This window comes from Sander vitreus, chromosome 3, assembly GCF_031162955.1.
Source record: "Sander vitreus isolate 19-12246 chromosome 3, sanVit1, whole genome shotgun sequence".
Classification (NCBI taxonomy): domain Eukaryota; kingdom Metazoa; phylum Chordata; class Actinopteri; order Perciformes; family Percidae; genus Sander; species Sander vitreus.
In genome coordinates, this window is record NC_135857.1 from 32,721,959 (window position 1) to 32,748,672 (window position 26,714).

At 40.6% G+C, this 26,714-nt stretch overlaps 1 protein-coding gene across 1 annotated transcript in view; it reads left to right on the forward strand.

Moving 5' to 3' along the window:
* Window positions 1-585: 585 nt before the first annotated feature.
* Window positions 586-26,714, forward strand: part of myo7aa (myosin VIIAa) — a 59,003-nt gene continuing 32,874 nt past the window's right edge. The window contains exons 1-17 of the mRNA XM_078247059.1: window positions 586-690; window positions 2,709-2,822; window positions 3,601-3,753; window positions 5,889-6,073; window positions 6,408-6,529; window positions 6,768-6,910; window positions 7,452-7,565; window positions 8,491-8,559; window positions 8,741-8,825; window positions 10,961-11,037; window positions 11,486-11,605; window positions 12,049-12,191; window positions 13,410-13,620; window positions 16,262-16,397; window positions 16,992-17,098; window positions 22,766-22,903; window positions 26,184-26,342. Of these exons, the coding sequence (XP_078103185.1) occupies window positions 586-690; window positions 2,709-2,822; window positions 3,601-3,753; window positions 5,889-6,073; window positions 6,408-6,529; window positions 6,768-6,910; window positions 7,452-7,565; window positions 8,491-8,559; window positions 8,741-8,825; window positions 10,961-11,037; window positions 11,486-11,605; window positions 12,049-12,191; window positions 13,410-13,620; window positions 16,262-16,397; window positions 16,992-17,098; window positions 22,766-22,903; window positions 26,184-26,342 (2,181 nt within the window). The remainder of the gene's footprint in view (window positions 691-2,708; window positions 2,823-3,600; window positions 3,754-5,888; window positions 6,074-6,407; window positions 6,530-6,767; window positions 6,911-7,451; window positions 7,566-8,490; window positions 8,560-8,740; window positions 8,826-10,960; window positions 11,038-11,485; window positions 11,606-12,048; window positions 12,192-13,409; window positions 13,621-16,261; window positions 16,398-16,991; window positions 17,099-22,765; window positions 22,904-26,183; window positions 26,343-26,714) is intronic.

Here is a 26,714-nt window from a genome sequence, read left to right on the forward strand (position 1 = left end):
GTATCTACTCAGAAATCCAACACCATATAGGACACACCTGAGGAGGAAGTGACATCTTGTTGCCATGGGGAACAGGGGAGGTTGTGGGGGGCTGGGTTAACAAAGTGTGAGTGTGATAGAGAGAGAGGGAGAGAGAGCAGGCGGATTGTCCCAAAATGTTACTCCAGTAGATACTTCAAAGTGACCTGAAAATTAGCAGAAGGCTGGATTTTATTAGATATGACATGTACAGAGAGACGGGACTGGAGGTCATAGACCAGGATGTTTGACCCTGTTAGACTATAAGATGTTTCTCATTGGACCTGTTTTTCTTGACATACATTTTTTGGCATCCCTGAAAGAAACAGAGGTGGCCGTGATCTGCTGGAATTGAACTGAATTGAACCTTAAATCCAAATGATTTTGAACATTTCAGTGTTTTCATGACAGCTACGTGTGTTGTCCTGTGGGCCTTACCCGTGTCTTAGTTTGATGTTTTACGTTGGTATTTGGAAATTGTCTGCCCGTGTGTAAGGAAGACATTTCACTGCATCACATCAGATATCATTGTCAGAGTGTGTGTGAGTTTAAACTGTGTACGTGAAGATGTACAAGCGTCGGGAATATGTGGAACTTTATGAGAAGGATCTGGCCAAATGGGCGCTGCTACGCAACGTCAACACAGTGGTGAAACAGAGCACACTGCTGCCGGTACGCAACTCTGTGTGTGTGTGTGTGTGTGTGTGTGTGTGTGTTTTAAATTTCATAAGTCATAATTGTATGTCTGTATTCTGGGATTAGGATTGTGTAAGATATGTGCCTGTGTTCCTTGTTTCATGCATCAAATATTAATAATTTGTGTGTGTGTGTGTGTGTGTGTGTGTGTGTGTGTGTGTGTGTGTGTGTGTGTGTGTGTGTGTTATATATGCTGTCTCATCTAATATTGCGTAACTGTGTTAAAATAATGATGCATGAATCACAAGAATGTGGTTTTCTGTTTTGACTCTGTTCAGAGTTATGAATCATAATTATATATCTGAAAACTTTATTTAGGTTTTAAACGTGTGTGTGTGTGTGTGTGTGTGTGTGTGTCCGTCTGTCTGTCTGTCTTGTTGCATGTTAAAATCCGTGGCACAAAGGCAACAATTTAGTAGCTACAAACAGTGGCTTAAAGACAGGGTTGGTAATGTTGAAAGCTAGCATGATTGTGTGACCACACACAGACGTGCACGAGAACCACTGCATTGCTGCCTCAGAGCAGAGCTTCACTCTTTCTTTTCTTTGCCTTTTTAGCAGGGAGGTCAATTGCAATTAACCGCGGTAGTAGCAACTTTTTCTCCTCCATTCTCCAGTAGACTTGCAGTAACTCTGGTGGCTATAACCAACCCGTTCTCACTCCGAACTCGGAAAATAAGGACGTTTGGTTGGGGTGGTGGATGGGTCAAACACAGGACTTTCACCCAGGAGACCGGGGTTCGCGTCCAGCTTGCCACGCTTGCCACACTTGCTATAGTCGTTTTTTTCTTTCCGACCCGTTCTTCCCGCGTGTCATGGAACCGTACGCCCACCCATGACCCTTTCCTAAACCCAACCGTCCCGTAGTTTCCGCGTGTCACGGAACCATAAGCCCACCCACGACCTTTTCCTTATCATAACTGCGTCAAAACGGTCGGCAATAGTCCCGACCAAGCGCGTTTACTTAAAGCGCTAAAGGTCGCTTTAAGTAATATATAAACGTCCATATTTTACGAGATGGGTGTGAGAACCTGTTGCTATAACGCACATTGAGCTCAGGCTTGTACACGGCAGGTGTAGAACACGTGCAGTGGGACAAAGAGGCATTTTATTGGTTCTTTCCAATCTGACCGCGAGGCAGTGATTGGTGGGCATTTTTAGAGGATTATAACAGCTACCGATGATGGATGTTTTTCAGTCCTTTTTCAGAGCCCATAAGTTATTTATTGCTGTCGTTTTTCAGAGATACCTTTCAAGTCTATAGGGGGTGAAAGTTTGATACTCAAAAGGTTGAGAGGAAAGTATTTGAGTGCTTCTGATGTGTAGATATCTGCTCCATGCATTCACCCCTCTGTACATCTACTAACCCTTCTTTCCTCTCCTACATAATGACTGTCTGCTGGTTAGATGTCCTCCCTGTCCACATCGACAAATTCCTGGTACACATTTTGTGTTTTGTCCTTTTCAAAAGCTTCCAGTCCAAACAGGACTGCCTGTCTGGACCAGGAGATCATCCAGGGTTCAGTTAGCCCTTTTCAGACTGCACCATTTATTTGAATACTATAATTAATTTACTGCTGAGTCCTAATGTGCAAGCTCCAATTAACGTAGTAATAGAAGAAAAGGTCAGCCCATACAGTAGCTGTAGAGTAAGATGATACCGTAGGAGGCCTTTAACCCACAGTCTGACTTTGGTTAAAAAGGTTCACATGTCTCCAGATTGCATTAAGCCTGGTCTAGGTGCAGTGTGAAAATGGTTATGATTCAGTTATTTAAACAGAGAAACATTGATGTTAATCATGGGTTTAATCATGTCACATGCTGTAATAAAGGCATTGTTTCTTCATGCTTCTAATTTCTCTAATTTCTCTTCTTCTAATTTGTCATCGGTTATTCTGAATCTGATTTAACATTTTAATTCTTTCTCTGACTGTGATTTGACTAAATTGTAATCCCATTCCTGGTCATGGTTTTGATTTTTGATTTCTTTCCAGGGCGACTATGTGTGGTTGGACTTAAAGACTGGTCGGGAGTTTGAGGTGCCAATCGGTGCGGTGGTCAAACTCTGTGACTCGGGACAGATCCAGGTGCTGGACGATGAAGGAAATGTAAGTGGTGAAACACTCTTTCGTTATGCTCGGTTAAGAAAAAGGTTTGTTTATGTTGTGGGGAGCATGCTAGACCAGTGGTTCTCAAACATTTTTTCAATAATGTACCCCCTTTGAAATATTTTCCCCTCTGACTACACCAAAACATTTTGGTAGACAGGCTGTACCCAAAAAACGTTTGTACACTAAAAGTAATGCACTGTAATTTGTATGCATTTCATGTATTTATTGCTGTATGTACTACATTGACTGCTGCTGTATAAGAGCGCTCAGGGCTGCATAGGGAGGAGGTCAGGGTGCATAGTTGGGTCATAAAACACAGGGCTTCCAAGTGGGGGAGCAGAGTTTGTGTCCCAGGGGAAGTTAAGGGGAAAACACAAGATTTTCACCCAGGAAATGTGGAGTACTACTTAGGAGGACCGTTGTTTTAATCCAAACCAAGATCTTTTTTCAACCATAACTAGTCGTTTTGGTGCATAAACTTAATAACCTTGCAAAAACTGTCGTTGCCACATGACGGTCACCTTTTGTCGGCTAAACTCAATTGCAGCGGCTTTCGAAATGACCGGCACCTCACAGTAACATTTTTACTGCTAAATTTATCTGTAAGAAACGCTAAACTTTTTGCTTGTTGCTGTAATTTTGTAGGATATCATACAAATTGTTGTGCATACGTTTTAAATTGTGGTGCATACACCCTTTTATTTGATTGTCCAAAGTGTCAAAAAGTCCAAGTCCAAAGAGTGTGAAATTTACACACATCCCCATCCTCCACCAGGAGCACTGGATCTCCCCCCAGAATGCCAGCAACATCAAGCCAATGCATCCCACCTCCATCCACGGTGTGGAGGACATGATCCGCCTGGGAGACCTCAATGAAGCAGGAATCCTCCGCAACCTGCTCATCAGATACAGAGAAAAACTCATTTATGTGAGTACACCATCAACCCTCAGTAAGGCATCTGGTCACCAGTGTTTTAAGCATTCTTGTTATTTCATTATGATCCATATTCTGGCAGACTACCACTGATTGGTAGGCAAAATCCCTTAAAATTAGGTGACCTCAACTTGTTGGGTGCATCATAGGCATATGAATCATTTATATCAACCAGTTTATAGCAGATAAAAATGGGAGTCATACAGCTCATATCACTAGAAGTGTCACAAATGTGGAGAAGAATTTCACACATTAGAGTTTTATATAGCTTTATACCTACTTTGTTGGCTTTTTGCACTCTGTCCTGCTATTTCTGTCATGATTTGAAGGCAGTACAAGACAAGAACAATCTTTTCATTAATATTATGCCAATAAAGATGGTAAAAAGATTTGTGGAAAGATTGGTCATGAGCCAAAGGACAGCTGATCAACTGTTCATGTTAACTTGAAAAAAGGGCGTGTGGCAGTAAGAGTGGCCTATAATGAATAAATAAATTTGTGAGGTTGTGTGTGTGTGTGTGTGTGTGTGTGTGTGTGTGTATGTGAATGCATGAACATGTGGATGCATTCGCGTATGTGGTGACAGCTATTGTGATTTAACGCTTGTTTCACCTTTATCCAGGTCTTGAATGGTCTTTACCAACACTTCTCAACATTATCTCACAAATCCAACCAGAGCCGTCTGCTGTTGGCTGTTTTTCTGCTCTCATCTCAATGTCTTGCTTCTTTATTCTCTCTCTTGTCCTACTTTCTATCCTTCTTCCTTACTTCCTTTTCCTGTTTCCTCTTTAGACAAACTGTGGTGGCAGGGTAAGTCAGCTCTTAGCACATAAAGCCTAGCTGGAGAGAGATCAGACCTCAGCTGAAAATAATGCACATAATGTATTTGATGCAACACCTGCATGTCCTCAAAAACTTTCCTATTTAACTGTTTCTGTAAGCTGCATGTATGTTGCACGGTTTGAATGTTTCATGTTAGCATTATTCTGTCTCATAAACTTTAAATTAATAAAGAAATCATGGGTTTCATTGCAAAATGTTTTTATCAATCATTATGTTATACCATTAGCTCCTTTAATTTGTGCCTGATTCATCATAAAGCAGAATGTGGCCAACATTTTGTAAATAAAGTCGGCGGGGTATCATGTACTCACCGTGTAGCCATAACCTGTAGAAAACACAGTATGTTTTGACTTCAAACTAAATGGGCTTGCAGTGTCAGATTCTCTCAGGCTTAGTGGTAACCAAGCTCAGTGCTGCAGCCTGCGTGCATGTTGATTTGTTTCCGACATGGCCGTCTGTTCTCTCGTAGCGAACACTGAGACATTCTCATTGTCATCCTTCACCATCTGAATTACAAGACCTCCGTCACCTCATCTACCCTCCACTGGCCCCCTGACGCTGCTGAAAGAATCTGGATTGTTTAACACGCATTTGATTTTATATTAGACTGGATTTTCATTCCAAGAATAACATGATTTAAAAACAAATGCACATACTACTCAGAGTTGGCAGATAGATTGCCTTCGGTCCAGGAATCAAGTTTCATCTACAGTACATCTAGAATTGTATGAATTATTCTAGTAGGCTTTTAAATTCAGGTCAAAATAATAATACATTACTTGTACTTTAGTTTTTCCATTTTATGATACTTTATACTTCTACCCCACTAATTAAGACATACATGTTGTTTTGCTTTGTATATTTTGCTGAATCTTTTTAAATTACATACATACATTCTACAGTGAAAACAATCTCCCTCTCATCAGGAACTGAGTTTTATTTTCTCATAAATAGTGCTAGTGTTGTAGAAATATTTCAGCATGTTTCAATGCAAATCATGTTGTTTCGACAAACAGGTTGAAATATTACTCTACACTGCAAAATACAGTTTATGGTTTATATAAAGTTATACGTTTTTTTTCAGCTAGTCTTCAAGTTTGTCCCAAGCTTAAAGGGTCTAAATACTTCTACCACCCCTGCTGCCAGCATGTCTTGATCATTTGCATGAAATGGCTCAAACTGGCTCAAAATTGTAAGCAAATAGCAGCTTCAGTCCAAATCATTCAGCGTCACATCCACAGCCTTAAACAGCCCTAAATCAGTTCATCCTTTGCCTCTGTGTGTAGACCTACACCGGCTCCATCCTGGTGGCCGTCAATCCGTACCAGGTGCTGCCCATCTACACGGCTGACCAGATCCGCCTCTACACCAACAAGAAAATTGGTGAAATGCCACCCCACATCTTTGCCATTGCTGACAACTGTTACTTCAACATGCAGAGGAACAACCGCGACCAGTGCTGTATCATCAGGTAGGAAGGAGCTCAGACTGTGGATAAAAGTTCAATCTAAATCTCCAATATGTGACCCAGATCTTTAATTTTAGTCAGTAAGTCAGTCAGCCCACCTCTTTGGTCCAGAGTGAAATATCTTGACACTTATTAGATTAATTGCTGATTTGGTGTAGACATTAACCGTCTTTGCAAGCTTCTGTGATCTGTTAACTTTTCATCTAGCACCATCATCAGGTCAAACTTTGAATTTCACAATTGAATGAATGTATTTCTGTGTGTGTGTGTGTGTGTGTGTGTGTGTGTGTGTGTGTGTGTGTGTGTGTGTGTGTGTGTGTGTGTGTGTGTGTGATAGTGGTGAGTCTGGAGCAGGGAAGACAGAAAGCACCAAACTGATCCTTCAGTTCCTGGCAGCCATCAGTGGTCAACACTCCTGGATAGAACAGCAGGTCCTGGAGGCCAACCCTATACTAGAGGGTAGGAACTCTCACACACACATATGTTTACTTAGTTAACGTATGGGGACATTACATGTACATAGACTTATATTAATTTCCTGGCAACCCTAAGCATAACCACTGACCCAGTGGGGACATGGCTTTTGTCACCAAATTGGACAAGCTATCCCCAACTAACTGGTCTTTTTGTCTGAAATGTTTTCACACACACACATTCATATGACATCATTATCACTGGTTTCTATTGTTGTTTTCAGCCTTTGGCAACGCTAAAACAATCCGCAACGACAACTCGTCTCGTTTTGGAAAATACATCGACATCCATTTCAACAAGAGAGGAGCCATAGAGGGAGCCAAGATAGAGCAATACCTGCTGGAGAAATCCAGAGTTTGTCGACAGGTATGGCACAAAATGTTAACACTTGTCCACCTGCTCAAACTTTAAACGCTTCTGGAGTTTTACAGTGGTTCAAATAACCAAGTGTCCAGAGTTACACCACAGGATTTCTTTCCTTACTTACATAGTCTGAGCATTGTATTTGCATGCAGGGCATGGTGTCTCAGAAGCTAGTACTGATGCCTCACAGCAATTAGGCCCTGATCCCCGGTTCGATCCTAGGTTTACACCCCGGTCCGGGCAGGGCCTTTCTGTGTGGAGTTTGCATGTTCTCCCTGTGTTTGCGTGGATTTTCCTCCGGTTGGTCAGTTTTCCACCCACCATAAAGACATGCATGCTAGGTAACTCCTGCCATTGCCCTTGACTTAGGTACTGGAATGACAACTGGAGTTTGTCCCCTGGTGCCAGACTATGGCTGCCCACTGCTCCTAATTAGTTAGGACGGGTTAAATGCAGAGAACACATTTCACTGCACATTGTGTGATTGCATTTATATTTCCCTGTCTCTCTCTCTCTCTCTCTCTCTCTCTCTCTCTCTCTGCAGGCCCACGATGAGAGGAACTACCACGTCTTCTATTGCATGCTGAAGGGCATGACTGCAGATGAGAAGAAGAAACTGGGGCTAAGCAAGGCCACCGACTACACCTACCTGACCATGGTGAGTAAAGTGGCACCTTCATCCTCATGTAAGCTGTGTCTGTCTGTCATGTCGTTATCAACCTGTTCACTTCAGTCAGCACATCCTGCCGCTCAGTCAGTGCACAAAAATAAGCTTCACAGGAAATCCAACCCCCAAACACTAAACAGAGAAGATGTGATAAGAAGTTGAGAAATCTAAAAGCTAAAAAAAAAGAAAACTAAAATACGAGTTTAAAGACAAAACACCCATTTTGAATGTTATCACTTCATTGAATGGGCGTTGTCAGTGGTTATTAGCATCGTATATATATATATATATATATATATATATATATATATATATATAAATATCTATATATATATATATATATATATATATCTATATATATATATATATATATATATATATATATATATATATATATATATATATATAGATATATATATATCATTTTTCATTTTTCAAATACGCCGCTCTTTCGCCGCATAAATTGCCGATTTCTGCGCAAAATATGCGGGGCTTGCATGATTTCATAATCCCCGCATTTTTCGTTGCAAAAAAGTCCCAAATATCTTAGCAGGAAGTTGACAAATGTTGCGTTAACTTCACACAAGAGCAGCCGTTTTCCCCTGTTGCCATGGGAACGTTATGAAGTGCCATAATTACGCGACGTGAACATCATCGAAAAGCTGCAAACCCCGCGATGAAGCCACGATGAAACCGCAGTTTTTGCAAGTTCCCGCAATTTCATCACATAAAATTGCATAAATATCCCTCATATTCCATCACATTTATTAAGAAAACGTGACGCATAATCAAGGATTTATAACCGCAACAATCACAAAAAAACTCCTCGTTTTTCTGGAAGGACTGTAATAAATATTATGAATATGAGTAATACTTGATTACCCCAAACTGAGTCCCTCTCTCTGCTTCTCTGCAGGGTAACTGCACAGTGTGTGATGGCCGAGACGACATGAAAGAGTACTCCAACATCCGCTCCGCAATGAAGGTACTGATTAAACAAAACGCTGATTATAGTACAGCAAAGAGACATTAGCTCCAGGTGTGTGTAATTGTATCTTAGTAGCTACTTAAATTCTTTAACTGATTAAACTTACTTGCTCTTGTATTTTAAAGACGAAGGTGATACATGTTCTTTTTCAATCAGGATCCTTTGCTCTGTTCTGCAGGTACTTATGTTCACAGACAAAGAGTACTGGGAGATATCTAAACTGCTGGCTGCTATATTACACATGGGAAACCTCAGATATGAAGGTAAAGTCAAAAGAATTACAATTAACAACACACCATTTATTAGTTTGTTGCCTCTTCTGGTATGTTCCCAGTTTGGTTTTCTTCCTCTGCTGCTGTGCTTGTTTATAGTCTGTCTGTCAACTTTTACTTTTATATACTATTCAGGGCTCAAAAAAGGTCTTAAATGATAGATTTAAAATAAATGTTTTTAAATCGCGATTAATCGTTGAATGTCTATAGTTAATCACGATTAATCGCATATTTTATCACATGATTAAAATTCTATTATTTTGCATTTCAGAACAGTTGTTAAGTCCATATTAACAATGGAAAGCCATTCTTACCAGTGGATCTTGATTGGGAATCAAATGAATGCAAAGAAAGTTACTTTATGAACTTGATTTTAAGATTTGTAATTATTTATTTACTGTAAACAAAAGAAAAATGTGTGAATCTGTCATTATTGCACAATTCCCCCAAGTACCTAACTAAAAAACTAAAAATCCCTATCCTTACTAGAGTCACTATAGTGTTTAGTAACTTCTAAATAATGTTGACTACTCACTGACATCCAGTGATCACCGGTTAATGAGACAGCGTTTGCAGCACCTTGCAGCTGTTCCACTGTGGCTGCTTTCTCCGTGTCATACAGGCTGTGTATGCGTGAAAACTACTGTCCCCATCGACGGCAACGAGACGGGCCAGAACATGCCAACCGTAGTACGTCTTTAAGACCTGAGTCCTCTACGATGCTGACAGGTCTGCAGTTAGTTGCCACCCGTTTCGCAAGAGCTGTAGTTATTTTTTGGGATTTGGTTTCATCCACAGGTCGGCAAGTAGCACTCGTAGCACTCTCCAAAATAATGCTTTGCCTGAGTGGGTAGCATGCTAGCGGCTAGCATCACGTTAACTGTACTACTATGCTTAGCTCCGTAGGTGGTAGATATATGCAAATTGTTTTGTAATTATGGTTTTGGTGAGTTGTTTCTTAATAATGAAAAGCTGAATATTGGTTTGTTTAAAGAATCTGTGTTTGCTAAAGACAAAAAGCAGTGGGCCGATGATATATGGGCTAAGCCAAAATTGCGTACTTTTGTAATGATAAAACCAGAATATGGCACTGAGAATTATGTTGTATATAATTTGTCAAAAAGGCAAAGATCTCTGTGTGCTCAGTTGAGATCTGGTGTTTTGCCTTTGACTATTGAAACAGGACGATATGTTAACGTAGAAGAGGAAAAACGGATCTGTCCCATGTGTTGTTTGAATGATATATAAAATGAGTTCCATTTTGTTTTCTATTGTCCTTTTTATTGTGAACAGCGTGTTTTTTTGTTTCGTAGGATAAAAGCAGAGATTGACTTGGTAAATATAGATGATGCTCAAAGACTGAGATGGCTGTTCACATATGAAACATAAATTAGCCAATTATCTAGATAAAGCTTGGGAGAAGAGGAAAAAAGCTCTTTATCGAGATGAATTGTAGATGAGAATTTGTTGTTTGTGTGTGGTGTGTGTGTGTGTGTGTACGTGTATATACATATATGTATGCGTATATATATGTATTCATGTATTTCTCCGAATGATTTGTATATGCGACAGGAAGATGTTTGTTAAATAAGTAAATTTGTGGTGTCTTGTAATCCCATGTGGGATGGGCCAAAATGTTTGGCATGACACAGAAATAAAACATAACTAACTAACTAACAAAAAAAAAAACATAACTAAGGTAGCTCAAGCTTGACGTGCTTCGGTGATATTTTAATTCGCTTTACACAATGTGCATATGGTTTCGACTTGTCTACGAGCCGTCCGGGAGTTTAGGAAAATAAATCCATTCAGGATTTCATTGCTGCTGTCTTTCTCCATCATGCCTGCAGCCTGCAGCAGCAGGATGTGTTAGAAGGAAGTGGCAGCTTGATGATAAGTAACGGTGCTGCAAAGGGTCAAAATAGTAGCCTGTTAGTCACGACGCAAAGCCCAGTGAAGTGTAAAATACATTAATAAATGCCGGCATGTGATTAATGCGATTTAAAAAAAAAATAATTATCGTATCGCGTCGGCCCTTAATCGCATCGCGATTAACGCGTTAATGCTGACAGCCCTAATATATATATATGTATATATATAAACCATGTTGCCCTTTGACCCTGCAGCTCGTACCTACGACAACCTGGATGCCTGCGAGGTTGTCCGCAGCCCTCACCTTACCACTGCTGCTACACTGCTGGAGGTGAAACAAACACACACACACACACACACACACACACACACACACACACACACACACACACACACACACACCTATGTGTTAACTTAGGTCACTTCTGGGGAAATGACATAGACCCATAGAAGAGAGTGTGTCTAAATCCTGTCCGAAGCTCTCTGCCACAGACGACCCACACTGCTGCTCCTCTTCACATCTAATATACTAAATACAAAATATTATAGGAGACATCCAAAGGAAACCTGTGGTGCAGGTTATTCTTTTTATATTATGGAATAAAATAAACAATGGTCAGACTCACAAAAGGACTTTGCTTAAGATCTGGAACAAAAATAACCAATCACATAAAATCAGGACATGCCTACTTTTAGCGTTCTTAGCTAACTGTGTGTGTGTGTGTGTGTGTGTGTGTGTGTGTGTGTGTGTGTGTGTGTGTGTGTGTGTGTGTGTTTAGGTGGACGGTAAGGATCTGATGAACTGTCTGACCAGCCGAACTCTGATCACCAGAGGAGAGACCGTCTCCACCCCACTCAGCATGGAACAAGCTCGGGATGTACGGGACGCTTTCGTTAAGGTGCAGCACTTATTAAAACAGTCGTATATTAATCTTTTTATTTATAACCCATTGTCATGTATGGCCTTAAAAATGAGCCAAAAACTAAGATCCATTAAGGAAGTTAAAAGTGTGAATAAACGTGTTGAATGTATTTCCTTTCTCATAAAACATTTGCAAAGCTAATATTTAAGGTATTTGAAATCCTCCTTTGTTTACACCTATGTTTTTATTAGCTATCAGTCTTCTTCTCCCTGCCTTTGCTGGCGTATTGCTGTTTGTCTGAGCGTGTTATTGCCACCTGTAGAGCAGTGGAAGTGTGAAACCATTGGCAGTAAATTAAGACGTGTGTGTGTGTGTGTGTGTGTGTGTGTGTGTGTGTGTGTGTGTGTGTGTGTGTGTGTGTGTGTGTGTGTGTGTGTGTGTGTGTGTGTGTGTGTGTGTGTGTGTGTGTGTGTGTGCAGGGAATTTATGGCCGTTTGTTCGTGTGGATCGTGGAGAAGATCAATGCGGCCATTTACAAGCCTGCGTCCTCACAGCCCAAAACTTTGAGACGCTCCATCGGACTGCTGGACATCTTCGGCTTTGAGAACTTCACTGTCAACAGGTATACACACACAAACACACATACACACAAACACACACACCTATGTTAATTCAGGTCACTTTTGGGGAAATTGCATAGACCCTGTATACACTTGGGTTTGAAATGTGTCTTGGATGGGATCCCAATCGGACAGCGCTAAATGCAAGACAGTGTAATGACCACCAAGACACATTGTAATCTGATTACTCAAACAACTTTGGGATGCATTTGACACATCTTTTGTAGTATAAGCTCTAATTCGTCCTGATGCCTACCAGGAATATCCGTCATCAATGCAGGACGTGGTGGTTGTTTTGGTGAAAGCTTGCCTATTTGCCTATTTTATGACGAGGTGGACAAAGCGTTGCGTGACCGTCTATCATTTGGCATGATGGAAGGAGATGTGTTGGATTCTGCTGAAAGCGATATCTCCACTGACACAACGGCTACCGACAGGCGAGAGTGTGGATGTACCCTTTGGCCTTCTAGCCAAAGTGACGGAGGCAGCAACAAAATATGAACACAAGTGACCAGCTGGAGAGGCATGATAGACACAGGTGTGAACGGCGATGTGTTTCGGCTGTCTACTTGTGTTCGGGTCACCGAAACACATTTTTCTAAGATTATTTTTTTGGGGCTTTTCCCTTTATTTGTAAGTGGATAGATATGAAAGGGGGAGAGACATGGAGGAAAGCAGCAAAGGGCAGCAGGTCGGATTAGAATCCTGCTCCGCTGCAAGACTGAGCCTACATGGGGCGAACGCTCTTACTGGGTGAGCTAGAGGCCGCCCCACCGAAACACATTTTAAAAAGAAGTGTAAAGGGGGTCATAGACTTACATTCAGTACAGGGCAAAGTGCAGAGACTTCAGAGGCAAAGCCCAGCGCAGGTATACTTGAATAAACATGAATACATTGTATAAAATATATAAATTAAGGAAATGATTAAAACTCAACTCGTTATTATGAGTTTTATAGGATTAATCACAGTCACCCTGACAGTATGCACTGATTTTGAATGTCCTATTATCAGATTTCTTCTGTTTTCTGTACATATACTGTATATCTATCTGTGTATCAACTTGAAATGAAGCTGTTTGTCATACTGGCCTATCCTAATTTCAGTATATGTCATGTTAAACTTCTTCCTTTCACCTTCTTGTCACTTTACTTGAAGAGCAACTGAGAGTGAAGTTCTTTTGTCATCATTTTCTTGTCACTTCTCGCCGTCCGGCCTGCAGTTTTGAGCAGCTGTGCATCAACTTTGCCAACGAGAACCTGCAGCAGTTCTTCGTCCGTCACGTCTTCAAGCTGGAGCAGGAGGAGTACAACCTGGAGAACATCAACTGGCAGCACATCGAGTTCACTGACAACCAGGACGCTCTGGACATGATCGCCATCAAACCCATGAACATCATCTCGCTCATCGACGAGGAGAGCAAGTTCCCCAGGGTACGTACGCTCAGATGGTGGGGAGGGTTGCCATCCCTCAAAAGTCAACACTGTCAAGATGTTAGAGTTTGCAGACCTATCTCCCTAGCGCTGTGCAGTAAGGTTTGGCTACACCACGGATCCATTCTGGGATAGAGGAAAAAACAGTCTGGGTTGTTTTCATTTAACCAATCACAATCATCTTGGGCGGTGCTAAGCTCTGGTTGCAGCGACGGGGCCCTCTGCAAAATAGTCTCAGGAAGGAACTTGTTTTGGTGGAATATTTGCACCCTGCAAAAGAAAACGTCACATACAATATTAAATGAAGTTAACTGTTCCCATAATACAGCAACGTGAGCTATTTACAGTGGGGCAAAAAAGTATTTAGTCAGCCACCAATTGTGCAAGTTCTCCCACTTAAAAAGATGAGAGAGGCCTGTAATTTTCATCATAGGTACACTTCAACTATGAGAGACAAAATGAGAAAAAAAATCGAGAAAATCACATTGTAGGATTTTTAATGAATTTATTTGCAAATTATGGTGGAAAATAAGTATTTAGTCAATAACAAAAGTTCATCTCAATACTTTGTTATATACCCTTTGTTGGCAATGACAGAGGTCAAACGTTTTCTGTAAAGTTTTCACACACTGTTGCTGGTATTTTGGCCCATTCCTCCATGCAGATCTACTCTAGAGCAGTGATGTTTTGGGGCTGTCGCTGGGCAACATGGACTTTCAACTCCCTCCAAAGATTTTCTATGGGGTTGAGATCTGGAGACTGGCTAGGCCACTCCAGGACCTTGAAATGCTTCTTACGAAGCCACTCCTTCGTTGCCCGGGCGGTGTGTTTGGGATCATTGTCATGCTGAAAGACCCAGCCACGTTTCATCTTCAATGCCCTTGCTGATGGAAGGAGGTTTTCACTCAAAATCTCACGATACATGGCCCCATTCATTCTTTCCTTTACACGGATCAGTCATCGTGGTCCCTTTGCAGAAAAACAGCCCCAAAGCATGATGTTTCCACCCCCATGCTTCACAGTAGGTATGGTGTTCTTTGGATGCAACACAGCATTCTTTCCCCTCCAAACACTACGAGTTGAGTTTTTACCAAAAAGTTCTATTTTGGTTTCATCTGACCATATGACATTCTCCCAATCATCTTCTGGATCATCCAAATGCTCTCTAGCAAACTCCAGACGGGCCTGGACATGTACTGGCTTAAGCAGGGGGACACGTCTGGCACTGCAGGATTTGAGTCCCTGGTGGCGTAGTGTGTTACTAATGGTAGCCTTTGTTACTTTGGTCCCAGCTCTCTGCAGGTCATTCACTAGGTCCCCCGTGTGGTTCTGGGATTTTTGCTCACCGTTCTTGTGATCATTTTGACCCCACGGGGTGAGATCTTGCGTGGAGCCCCAGATCGAGGGAGATTATTAGTGGTCTTGTATGTCTTCCATTTTCTTATAATTTCTCCCAAAGTTGATTTCTTCACACCAAGCTGCTTACTTATTGCAGATTCAGTCTGGTGCAGGTCTACAGTTTTGTTTCTGGTGTCCTTTGACAGCTCTTTGGTCTTGGCCATAGTGGAGTTTGGAGTGTGACTGTTTGAGGTTGTGGACAGGTGTCTTTTATACTGATAACAAGTTCAAACAGATGCCATTAATACAGGTAACGAGTGGAGGACAGAGGAGCCTCTTAAGAAGAAGTTATAGGTCTGTGAGAGCCAGAAATCTTGCTTGTTTGTAGGTGACCAAATACTTATTTTCCTGAGGAATTTGCAAATAAATTCATTAAAAATCCTACAATGTGATTTTCTGGATTTTTTTTTCTCATTTTGTCTCTCATAGTCGAAGTGTACCTATGATGAAAATTACAGGCCTCTCTCATCTTTTTAAGTGGGAGAACTTGCACAATTGGTGGCTGACTAAATACTTTTTTGCCCCACTGTAAATGAGCTGATGCATGGTTAAAGCTCATTATCTCTTACCAGTGTATCTCCGTGTGTACTTCGTCCACAGCAATCCCACCAATCGCTCCCAAAACGTCCCAGTTAGAGAGGAAATGCCGTAAACATATTCTTTGTAAATCTTTACAATCCTTCCGACCCTCCACGATCCAAATGTTTGCGAAGCGAACAGAGTTTGAAAACGGCAGCACACAGAGAGCGAAGCCCCGCGCAGGATGTCAGGCAACTATCCTGGAAATGTCCTTGGTTGAACCAGAGTAGTCAACCATCAACATCCACCAGAGGCGCTAAGTGAAGTATTCAGATATTTTACTTAAGGAAAAGTATAATACTACAATGTAGAAGTACTCTGTTACAAGTTAACGTCCTGCATTCAAACTCCCGTCTGAGTCGTTTTTTTTATGAAACAAGTAAAACATTCTCCTGTTCCAGCTTGTTAAATGTGAATATTGTTCTAGTTTCTTCTCTCCTCTGGGACAGTAAACTGAATATCTTTGAGTTGGGGACTAAACAAGACGTTTGAGGACGTCTTCTCGGGCTTTTGGGAAACACTGATCCACATTTTTCACCATTTTCTGACATTTTATAGACCAAACATCTCATCGAGTAACCGAGGATCTAACAAACAAATGAATCAACAATGAAAATGATTGTTAGTGACGGTTTGTTTCTGTGGGTCTGTGTGTGTCCTGCAGGGCACAGACACCACCATGCTGAACAAGCTGAACTTTCAGCACAAACTCCACACAAACTACATCCCTCCGAAGAACAACCACGAGACGCAGTTTGGCATCCAACACTTTGCTGGAGTGGTTTACTACGAAACAAGAGGTCAGGGTCAGCTAACACCCCGGGAACAATCATTCACATCTCCCTCTTTTACTGTATGAACACAACAGATATCTAATGAAACCAGTTTGATGTGTTTCCTTTAATTATTATTACTATTGCTATTTCACGTTTCTTTTATTGCATATTGAAGTGGTGCACGATATATCGGCTGATATATCGTTATCATTTTTTTACACATCGGTATCGGTTCGATGTCAAATTATATATAATTATATAAATATTTATTTTTTCTTCTGAAAATCTGATGACATATTCATGTCATATTTTGCACACAGGTGAAGGTGCCCAATATCAGTCATTTCTGAAAATAAATCTCAAAAGTCAAAAAAAAAACTGATTATTTGATTATCATAAAAATGTGTTTTTATACAGAGATATCGACATCGGTAAATATCGGTATCGGCCATAACAGCAATATTAATATCGGTATCGGCCACAATTTTCACATCACTGCATCACTAGCATATTGGATAGAATATAAAATGCGGAACATTTCAATAAGTGTGTGTGTGTGTGTGTGTGTGTGTGTGTGTGTGTGTGTGTGTGTGTGTGTGTGTGTGTGTGTGTCTGCAGGCTTTCTGGAGAAGAACAGAGACACTTTATACGGTGACATCATCCAGCTGGTTCACTCCTCCAAGAACAAGTTCATCAAACAGATTTTCCAGGCTGACGTTGCCATGGTAGCATACACACACACACACACACATACAAATGCACGCAGGCAGGCACGCACACGCACGCACACACGCAGGCAGGCACACACACACACACACACACATGCACGCAGGCAGGCACGCACACACACGCACACACACGCACGCAGGCACACACACACACACACACACACACACACACACACACACACACACACACACACACACACACACACACACAGACAGACACACACACACACACACGCACGCACGCAGGCAGGTGCGCGCACACACACACACACACACAGACACACACGCACACACACACAGACACACACGCACGCAGGCACACACACACACACACACACGCACACACACACACACACACACATACACACACACACACACACACACACACACACACTGGTAAATGTCTCTTCACGGTGTAATTGTGAGGTTATTTTTTTGTTCCAATATCAAGAGATGATTGAAACATAAGCACAGCAACGTTATCAAATAAATTATTATTTAAAAATTAAATAACATTCGAACAAAAAGACAGCTGTGGGTCCACAGGAAGCTGCTTCTTTTCTTCTGCATGTTTCTCAGTAATGTCAAAACTCACTATCCTGTCCTCTCTCTCTTCCTCTGGGTGTGTGTGTGTGTGTGTGTGTGTGTGTGTGTGTGTGTGTGTGTGTGTGTGTGTGTGTGTGTCTCTGTGTGTGTGTGTGTGTGTGTGTGTGTGTGTGTGTGTGTGTGTCTGTGTGTGTGTGTGTGTGTGTGTGTGTGTGTGTCTGTGTGTGTGTGTGTGTGTGTGTGTCTCTGTGTGTGTGTGTGTGTGTGTGTGTGTGTGTGTGTGTGTCTCGTGTGTGTGTCTCTGTGTGTGTGTGTGTGTGTGTGTGTGTGTGTGTGTGTGTGTTCTCTGTGTGTGTGTGTGTGTGTCTCTGTGTGTGTGTGTGTGTGTGTGTGTCTCTGTGTGTGTGTGTGTCGTGTGTGTGTGTGTGTGTGTGTGTGTGTGTGTGTGTGTGTGTGTGTGTGTGTCTCTGTGTGTGTGCTGCTCCTTACCAGTTTCTGTGTGGTTACTCTCCTGGTAGTTCAGTTGGTCTTCTTGCCAGAACTCTTCCCAAGGTAAAACCCTTCCCATTCCTTTCCAACACTCTCCATCTGTTCATCTCTTCATCTTTACTCGTTTACGTTTCGATAGCATTTGTTCGAGCTCATTAAACTCCAACTCTGACTTCAGAAGTGGTCTGAAATGCTCTTTTTAAAAAACTTTTGTCTTATGTTTTATTCTCACGTTTTTCATATCAACATCAGATTAAACTAAAATCTGGTGAAGTGTAAATTGCCCTAAATAGAATATCTTTAATGTTGACATTGACATTAAGAATCTGACCGGTCTGAGGCCAGTGCTGCTAAAAAACTACTGTAGTGATGTTACGCCAGAAGCAGACATGACACAGCTACACACAGTACGTCACACGTCACATAAGTCTTACTTCTAAAGGACTACTTATTCAATATGTATATCCACATTTTAGTTCATGCTAATGTTTTAAAGAAAAGAATAAACAGTCTGAGGACCTGTGGCTTGCAGAATCAGTGACATCTTTTAAATCTTTAAAAAAAATCCTTTTGATTAACTATTTCGTTTCCAACATGTCTTACCTGTTTTATTGTTATTATTTAATCTTATGTTAATGTTATAGGTATTTAATGCAGTTTTATTTCTGTATTATTTGAATTGTCTGATTGTATTTGGCTCATTTCCGTCCTGAAATGTTTTAATCATGTGTAAAACACTAGAAAGATGCATATGATATTTTCTAGATTAGATTCTAGTGGTTCCTCAGTGCTTTCAGTTTGGACACTTATTTTGAAAGTAAAGACCGGAAGTCTTGATGTAGTTCCTCACTGTGGCCACTGGAGGGCAGTAACCGCTCATGTTTCTAAATATACTCCTGTCAATTGTGAGCTCAAAAATAGTCACAACATGCACTATACCAATTTTCAAATATATATTTATGTATTCTGTCCACCAACTTACATTTCAGTAGACATTTGCAAAACATTCCCAAAGGTGCTATTTACAATTCTGTTTTACTTTATTGGAGTTGGAATGGCTCATATTGTTTTATAACAAAGGGCATTAGTTTTAGATACTGTTAACATTTAGACGTGACACAATAAACCGTATTAATACTTCTCAAAATTAATAATGTTAATATCAATATTGTCATAATAATAATAATAATAATAATAATAATCTTTATACGTGTAAAGGAAGTTGAGTCTTTAACTGTCCTAAAGAACAATTACATATCAATTCTGTATGTACACCTAATTATTATTATTATTATTATTATTATTATTATACATAATAATAATAATAATTTCGACTTCATTAATCCCACAAGGGAAATTACAGTGTTTTCTCTCTGTTGTTATTACACATTACACACAGGCCTGACATACACACACACATGCTCAGTACCTATACATGCACTAATGGAGAGATGTCAGAGGGCGGGGGGGCTGCAGCTGTCGATGGACAGGCGCCCCGAGCAGTTGGGGGTTTGGTGCCTTGCTCAAGCGCACCTTGGAAGTGTCCAGGAGGTGAACTGGCACCTCTCCAGCTACCAGTTCACCACCATACTTTGGTCCGTATGGGGACTTGAACCAGCGACCCACCGGTTCCCAACCCAACCTCCCTACAGAGCTACTGCCACCCCAATTGTAATAATAATAATTATTATTAGTATTATTGTTATTAGTGTTAGAATTTAAAGTAACTCCAGTAGCGTCATTATTGTTAAAAACTGTGTCAACAGTTTTCAGGCGTGGAGCTCACCTTAAAATCATGAGTGTTTACTTCCCTCTAGTGGTCACAGTGAGTAACTACAGCAATGTGATCTGTAAAGTTAGACATGTTAACAAGGATAACACTTCCGGTCAGTCCTTTCAAACTAAACTCGTGACCCTACTGAAACAAACCGTAATGAATGAATAAATGATTGTGCTATTATCTTTTGGAGCTAGACGATTGATCGTTTTATATTAAAATGCCGGTCTGAAACCGTGAAAATGTAGTAATGCACGAGCCACGATTAATTGACATAAATAAACAGAGTCGAGCTGTAACGTTAGTTTTAGCCTTTTTTATGTCAGCAGTCGACCGTTGATTACTACCCCGGTTACAATGACAACTGCATCGGTGTGAAAACGTGAATAACAATAGTTTTTTTATGTTTCAAAGAATGAGTATGAGGACACCTGTCTTTTTCATACCGATAATAAGCAAGACGGACATAGTGCCAACAAACATAAACAACCAACAAGCAGGAAACTTATCTCGAAAATTGTCTGGCAGACATTTTAACTTCATCATAAAATATTTTCACCTCAAAAACTCGACATTTTCAAAATTTGAAAGTTAAATTCTTTCAAATTGCGAATACGAAAAATAAACTACGATATAAAAATGATTTATCAGTTCGCTACAAGAGAATAATTAGAGATAATAAGAGATAATAAGAGATAATTTCTGACTGTTTTGTTTTGAAAGCAGTAACCGGAAGTGTGAATAATGTTGTCACGTAGCGTATCTAAGGTATCACATTGATGCACTTCTTTACTTTGATCACAAGGGGGCAGTAGGTACTCGTGATTCTACAGTCAACCTATGTAGCATAATCTCCAGACAACTTTTTAAATACGTATTTTACTAATACATGTGTTACTTGTAATAATTACACTAACAGTGACTTGGGCACTTTGATAATATTAACAACAACAACAGGAATTTATTGCGTTGCAGTTCCACACTGTGACCACTAGAGGGCAGTAAACACGTTTCCGTCAGTTTATCTAGTGTAAAGACAGACACAAAAACATACAAACATTTCCGGCGAAATCTTTCAAAGTAAAACAATCGGCAAACTGCGGCGGTTTAATAAGTTTGCTAACTTGGTTGAGCTACTCTAATCACGCTGTAGACTTGATATTTGTTTACAATAATGTTTGTTTGTTAGTTAGTTAGTTAGCTAGTTAGCAAATTCCCTTTAACGTTAGTTAAGTTACCTCGGTAACAGAATCAGATGAAATGTTAACAGCAGCACCTTGAACTTTGAGGAGAGGTTTTAGGGAGCAAGCTAGCGGGTTTCTGGCGTAGCTGTTATTGGTCAATAAAAAGCTTCAGAACTCAAGTTAACCACGGTACGGTACTCACTAAACCAAATTGCTTGTGTTTTTAGCGTGTAAAATACAGCTTTGATGGAGCTAGGCTAGCTGTTTACCCTGTCAGTGTTTGTGCTAAGCTAAGCTAAGCTAAGCACGTCGCAGGCTAACGTGCTGAGAGCAGCTGAGAGAAGATTACACTTCTCGGTAAGATCAGCAGATTTCCTAAAAGTTCAATGTATTTTTCTTAAACGTTTAAACTTTAGCAATGTGATTTAAATTCTACAATCTCTTCTTGAACCTGCTGTGATGATATTTGGTTTCGCATAGCAGATATTTTGGATAAAGAAAGATGGTAAATCACGTTAAATTAGCAGCTGCTGTGGTGGACTATAACAAAGTATATTTGTAGCTACTCAAATATGTCAAGGTACTTGTACTTTACAAGAGTATTTCCATTTTTTTATGCTACTTTATACTTGTAACGTTACTCCACTACATCTCAGAGGTAAATATTGTAGTTTCTACTCCACTACATTTGTCTGACAGCTTTAGTTACTTTTCAGATGACAGTTTTTCCTCCCCTTCCTGTCCAGTGAAAACCACGTATCTCCAGATGTGTTGATGTTGAATGTTTGTGATGAACTGAAGGATGAAGTCTTCTTTTATGTGTTGAGAAACTTCTCCTACTTCTTAACTCTTTAAAATCCTCTCGGATCAGCTGGAAAATGCATCGTCACAAAGCTGAAAACAGTTTTTCTAACACCATGAAAAGTTGAATCACAGTTGACAAACATATGATGATCTTATAGACTATGATGCATTACTGTAGATTAAACTACCCAACAGTATATAAAGGAGTTAAAATGAGCACAGCCTTAAACATCTACAGCAGTAACATGCAACATAAACATTAATGCAGCAAGAATATTAATCCAGAAACATCAGATATAACAGGAAAACACGTTTACATTTAGCTGATAATACTCAATGCTTTTACGTAAGTAAGGTCTTGAATGCAGGACTTGTAGTGGAGTATTTTCACAGTGTGGTATTAGTACTTTTACATCACCGCTGGCTGCAACTCATTTATTTTGATTATTGATTAATCTGCCCATTATATCCTGGATTAATCAATCGTTCAGTTTAGTTTGTAAGAGCTTGTTGCAAACATATTCAGCTCACGGTCATGTTTGAAAAAGAAACACATTAAATCCTCACATTTGAGAAGTTGTAACCAGCTAATGTTTGTAATTGTTGGATTAAGAATCGTTACCTCTTGACCTCTTGAGATAGCTGCTGCTCTGGCTTCACTTTTAATTTGGCATTTATCTCTGAACCTGCAATGTCAGCGAGACAAAGACTTTTCTATTTAGAGACAGAAAGAGGGAAAAGGGTTAGTGTCAGAGCTCAGGAAGAGAGAAAGGAGTCCTCATTGTTTCTGACTGTGACACTTTCTACGCTGTCTCACTGTGTGTGTGTGTGTGTGTGTGTGTGTGTGTGTGTGTGTGTGTTCAGGGGGCAGAGACCAGGAAGCGTTCGCCCACTCTGAGCAGCCAGTTTAAAAGATCTCTAGAGCTGCTGATGAGAACTCTGAGCGTCTGTCAGCCTTTCTTCGTTCGCTGCATCAAACCCAATGAATACAAGAAACCCATGGTGAGTGTCTGCTCTCTGAATACTAACAGAACATGAGGGATGGGGATGTCGTCGTTATAATGTCATATTGATTAAGTTGACAAGCAGTGCAAAAGAAATGAAACCACTTGGTTGGTTACCAGTCGACTGTCTGCAGCCGCTGGCCAGCAAAACATTTCTCAGCAAGTTCACTTCGTAATTGTGTTAAAAATGATGCTGTAAATTATGTAGGGTAGACAAAATAATAGTGACAACTCCACTTTAGAGGAGGGTCACATTAGGTCGAATGCAGCAGTTATAAAGCAGGTAGATGTGTCTGTTATTAATTCATATTTCGAAGCAAACGCTTGAACACGTTTGTGTTAGAGCTGTTTTTCGTCAGATGTTTTTTTTATTATTTCCTCCACATGTTAAATGTCGTCCTGTTATATTGCAGATACTGTAGATGGTTAATCTGTTCGTTATTCAGGCTGCAGTGTCACAAAATGTAGGAAAATATATTTATATTAATTTACAAGGCTGCATAAGATAAAGTCAAACGTTTCATTTATAGGTTATTTGTAACTGGGTGGGGGAGGTTGTCAGTTATTATAATATGAGCTTACAGAATAAAAGCTTAACATGCTTTTTGTTTTTACATTATGTTTTACCTTTCAGACTTCTCTCTTTGATTAATCAAATGTTTTGTATATAAGGCTATATGTCGGCGTGCCCCTCCCCCACTGAATGACTTCTTTCAAAGAATTGAGAGTGGTGTGGTGGTACTAGGGCCTCCACCAAAGAGGACTGTGTCATACCTTTTATGGCCCTGACGCACCAACCCGATTATCAGCCGTTGGACAGTCTGGCGAGGTCGGTGACTTGAGTCCATGCGTCGTCCGTCGGAGGAGCTGTCGGCCTTCATTTTGGCCGACCTGACTTGCTGGGTCGGAGGGCAGGCAGTCGGACTCAATGACCAATCTGATTGGTGGAGTGCTAGCCCGGAAATGACGAGCGGGATGAGCGTCACGAACGCCTCTCAAAATCTGACAAATCTTTTAAACTGACCTTTGTCGATCTGAAATGAAGACAGATTCAGAAACTGCACGGCCTATTTCTCTCTTCAAATGTTTTCAGAAACACGTTTCAGTGAACTATTTTCGTAAAATATGAGATCGTATTCTGAACGAGACGCCATTATGGTCGAGGAGAAGCCAGACCCACGTGACGCGTTCGTCCAATCAGCTGCCGGTTTTCATTTTTTTGGGCGACAATACAGATTAGCGCCGCCTGCTGTTATGGAGACGTATTACGTCTCACATACGGTCAAGTCGGCGTCTCTTCGGTGTGTTCCGAGGCACTTTTTGGACCTCGGGGAGCCGACTGATCAGTCCGACTGGCTTTTCTGCCGACGGTCGGCCGTCGGGTTGGTGTGTCAGGGGCTTTAGGCACACCACATTTGGACAAACTGTTTTGTCAATAAAGGGAAATAAATATTGGAATAGCATTCCCCTCCCCACACACAATAATGGACCGTCCCACATGCATCAATTTGAAAACTCTGGCTTTTAGAAAACCAAAGCTGCTTTTAACTGCCTCACACATTTCACTGTGTGACAGTCACATATTCTATTGTATTTGGTCTTGACTGTTGTTGTCAGTGTTTGTCTTGCCTCTCAAACTATGAAGGTGTTGCATGCTTGTTACTGTTTATGTTTTCTGTTTTTATGTATCTGCCTAGGGACAATAGATGAACATTAGCTATGGTGCTAACTCTAGCATATTTACACTGTGTACTTGTACTGATGTCCATTAATATGCACTGTCCCTATTTAAATAAACAATGAAATAAATGGTGTTAATTGATAGACAAATGCGCCCACAAACAATATTTCTCACCAATAACTTCTGTGAACACTGTTCTGCCTTCTTCTGTCAACAAACTACAAATTCAGTTGAAACAGGCATTAAAGGTGCAGTAGGTAAGACTTGTAAAACAAACTTTCTGTCATATCTGCTGAAACTGACCCTATGTTCCAGTAGAACTACATGAAGCAGGTCATTAAAAAATAATCCAGCTCCTCTGGCTCCACCTACAGCCTGTAGTGGGATTTGCAAAAATCCACCGCTCCCTGTTCAGATGCACCAATCAGGGCCGGGGGGGGTCTAACTGCCTGCCAGTCACTGCTCATACACACGCATTCATTCTCCCTTGTGGAGGGAGGGGCTTAGGAGACCGTTTTGGGCTTTAGCAGAAAGGGGGGAGGGACTGAGAAGTTGTTGATGTTCATATTCTTTGGCTAAGTCCTGGATCTTCGCTATCCTACCTACAGCACCTTTAAAACCCCCGTGGAGTCTGTTGATCATGTTGTTCAGCTTGATCAAAACGTGTGAAGACGTTCCAAGTCAATCAGTACAAAGATGCGTGACTATAAATAATAAAAATGAAAAATAAAGGAAGTTACACCCAGTCATTCAGAATAACTTAAAGTTCTGACTGAATAGTTTATTTGACGTCAATTCAATATTAACTTTCACGATAAACGCATCACGAAAGACACTGAGGGATATTTTTAAATAAGTTGAAAGAAAGTGTAAAACTAGAGGTGCACGATTCAGAAAATGTCATTTTTAGGCTCAAGATTCGATTAAAAAAACTATTCACAGTATGTAAATGTGGTTACTTTTCCCATGTGATTGCAGTGGACATATCATAATAAAAAATATAATATTCAAAATATTTTATATTTTTAAATAAAAAGAAATATGAATCGATTTTGAATCGGTAGAGCTTGACCTGCGATACGAATGTTAATCGATATTTTTGCACACCCCTAAAATAAACTGCCCTTTAAAACTATCATCCTTCTTTTAATGGTGCCTTTTGGGTTTAATTCAACAAGTTTGTATTTGTGCAGAATACTGAAAGCAGCAGAAAGGCAGAACTGAGTACACTTTAGTATATATTTATCCCATGTTTTTGCATATTGCTTGTTTATCTCATATCTTGTAGCCCTACTTCTGACTTTTAATTTAAACATCTCTAACAAGGAGTTTGAGATGACAACTTTTAGCCTTTATCAGGCGAAGCTGTGTGTGTTTTTTTAATTTTTTAATTTATTTGTTTATTTAAAAGGGACAATGCACATCAATTGACATTTTTTGTTTACACGACTCTGACTATGACTAAATGTGCTTGAGTTGGGGGGAAAAAGCATATTTTCATCTGTAGTCCCTTCCATTTTGAGACGACCCCTGGAGTATCACCTGACTTTGGAGGTCAGTAAACTCCCCCTTCCTGTCACAGTGTTTGTGTCTGTAGTTGTTTGACAGGGAGCTGTGCGTGCGTCAGCTGAGGTACTCGGGTATGATGGAGACCATTCGAATCCGCCGCGCAGGATATCCCATCCGCTACACGTTTGTGGAGTTTGTCGACCGCTACCGGGTGCTCATGCCTGGAGTCAAACCGGCATACAAACAGGTAAAGTGTGTGTGTGTGTGTGTGTGTGTATCTTGTTTAACTATATTCGTGGGGTCCAAAAACCCGAATACAGTATACTTGTGGGGTCCGGACAGCTTTGTGGGGCCAAAATGCTGGACCCCACAAGGTTAAAGGGCTGTTTGAGGGTTAAGACTTGGTTTTAGGATTAGGGTTAGATTAGGTTATGGTTAGGGTGATGGTAAGGGTTAAGGTTAGGCATTTAGTTGTGATGGTTAAGGTTAGGGTAAGGGGCTAGGGAATGCATTATGTCAATGATGGGTCCCCACAAAGATAGTGAAACGCAGTATCTTTGTGTGTGTGTGTGTGTGTGTGTGTGTGTGTGTTCCTGACTTAGGCTACCTTCGTGAAAAC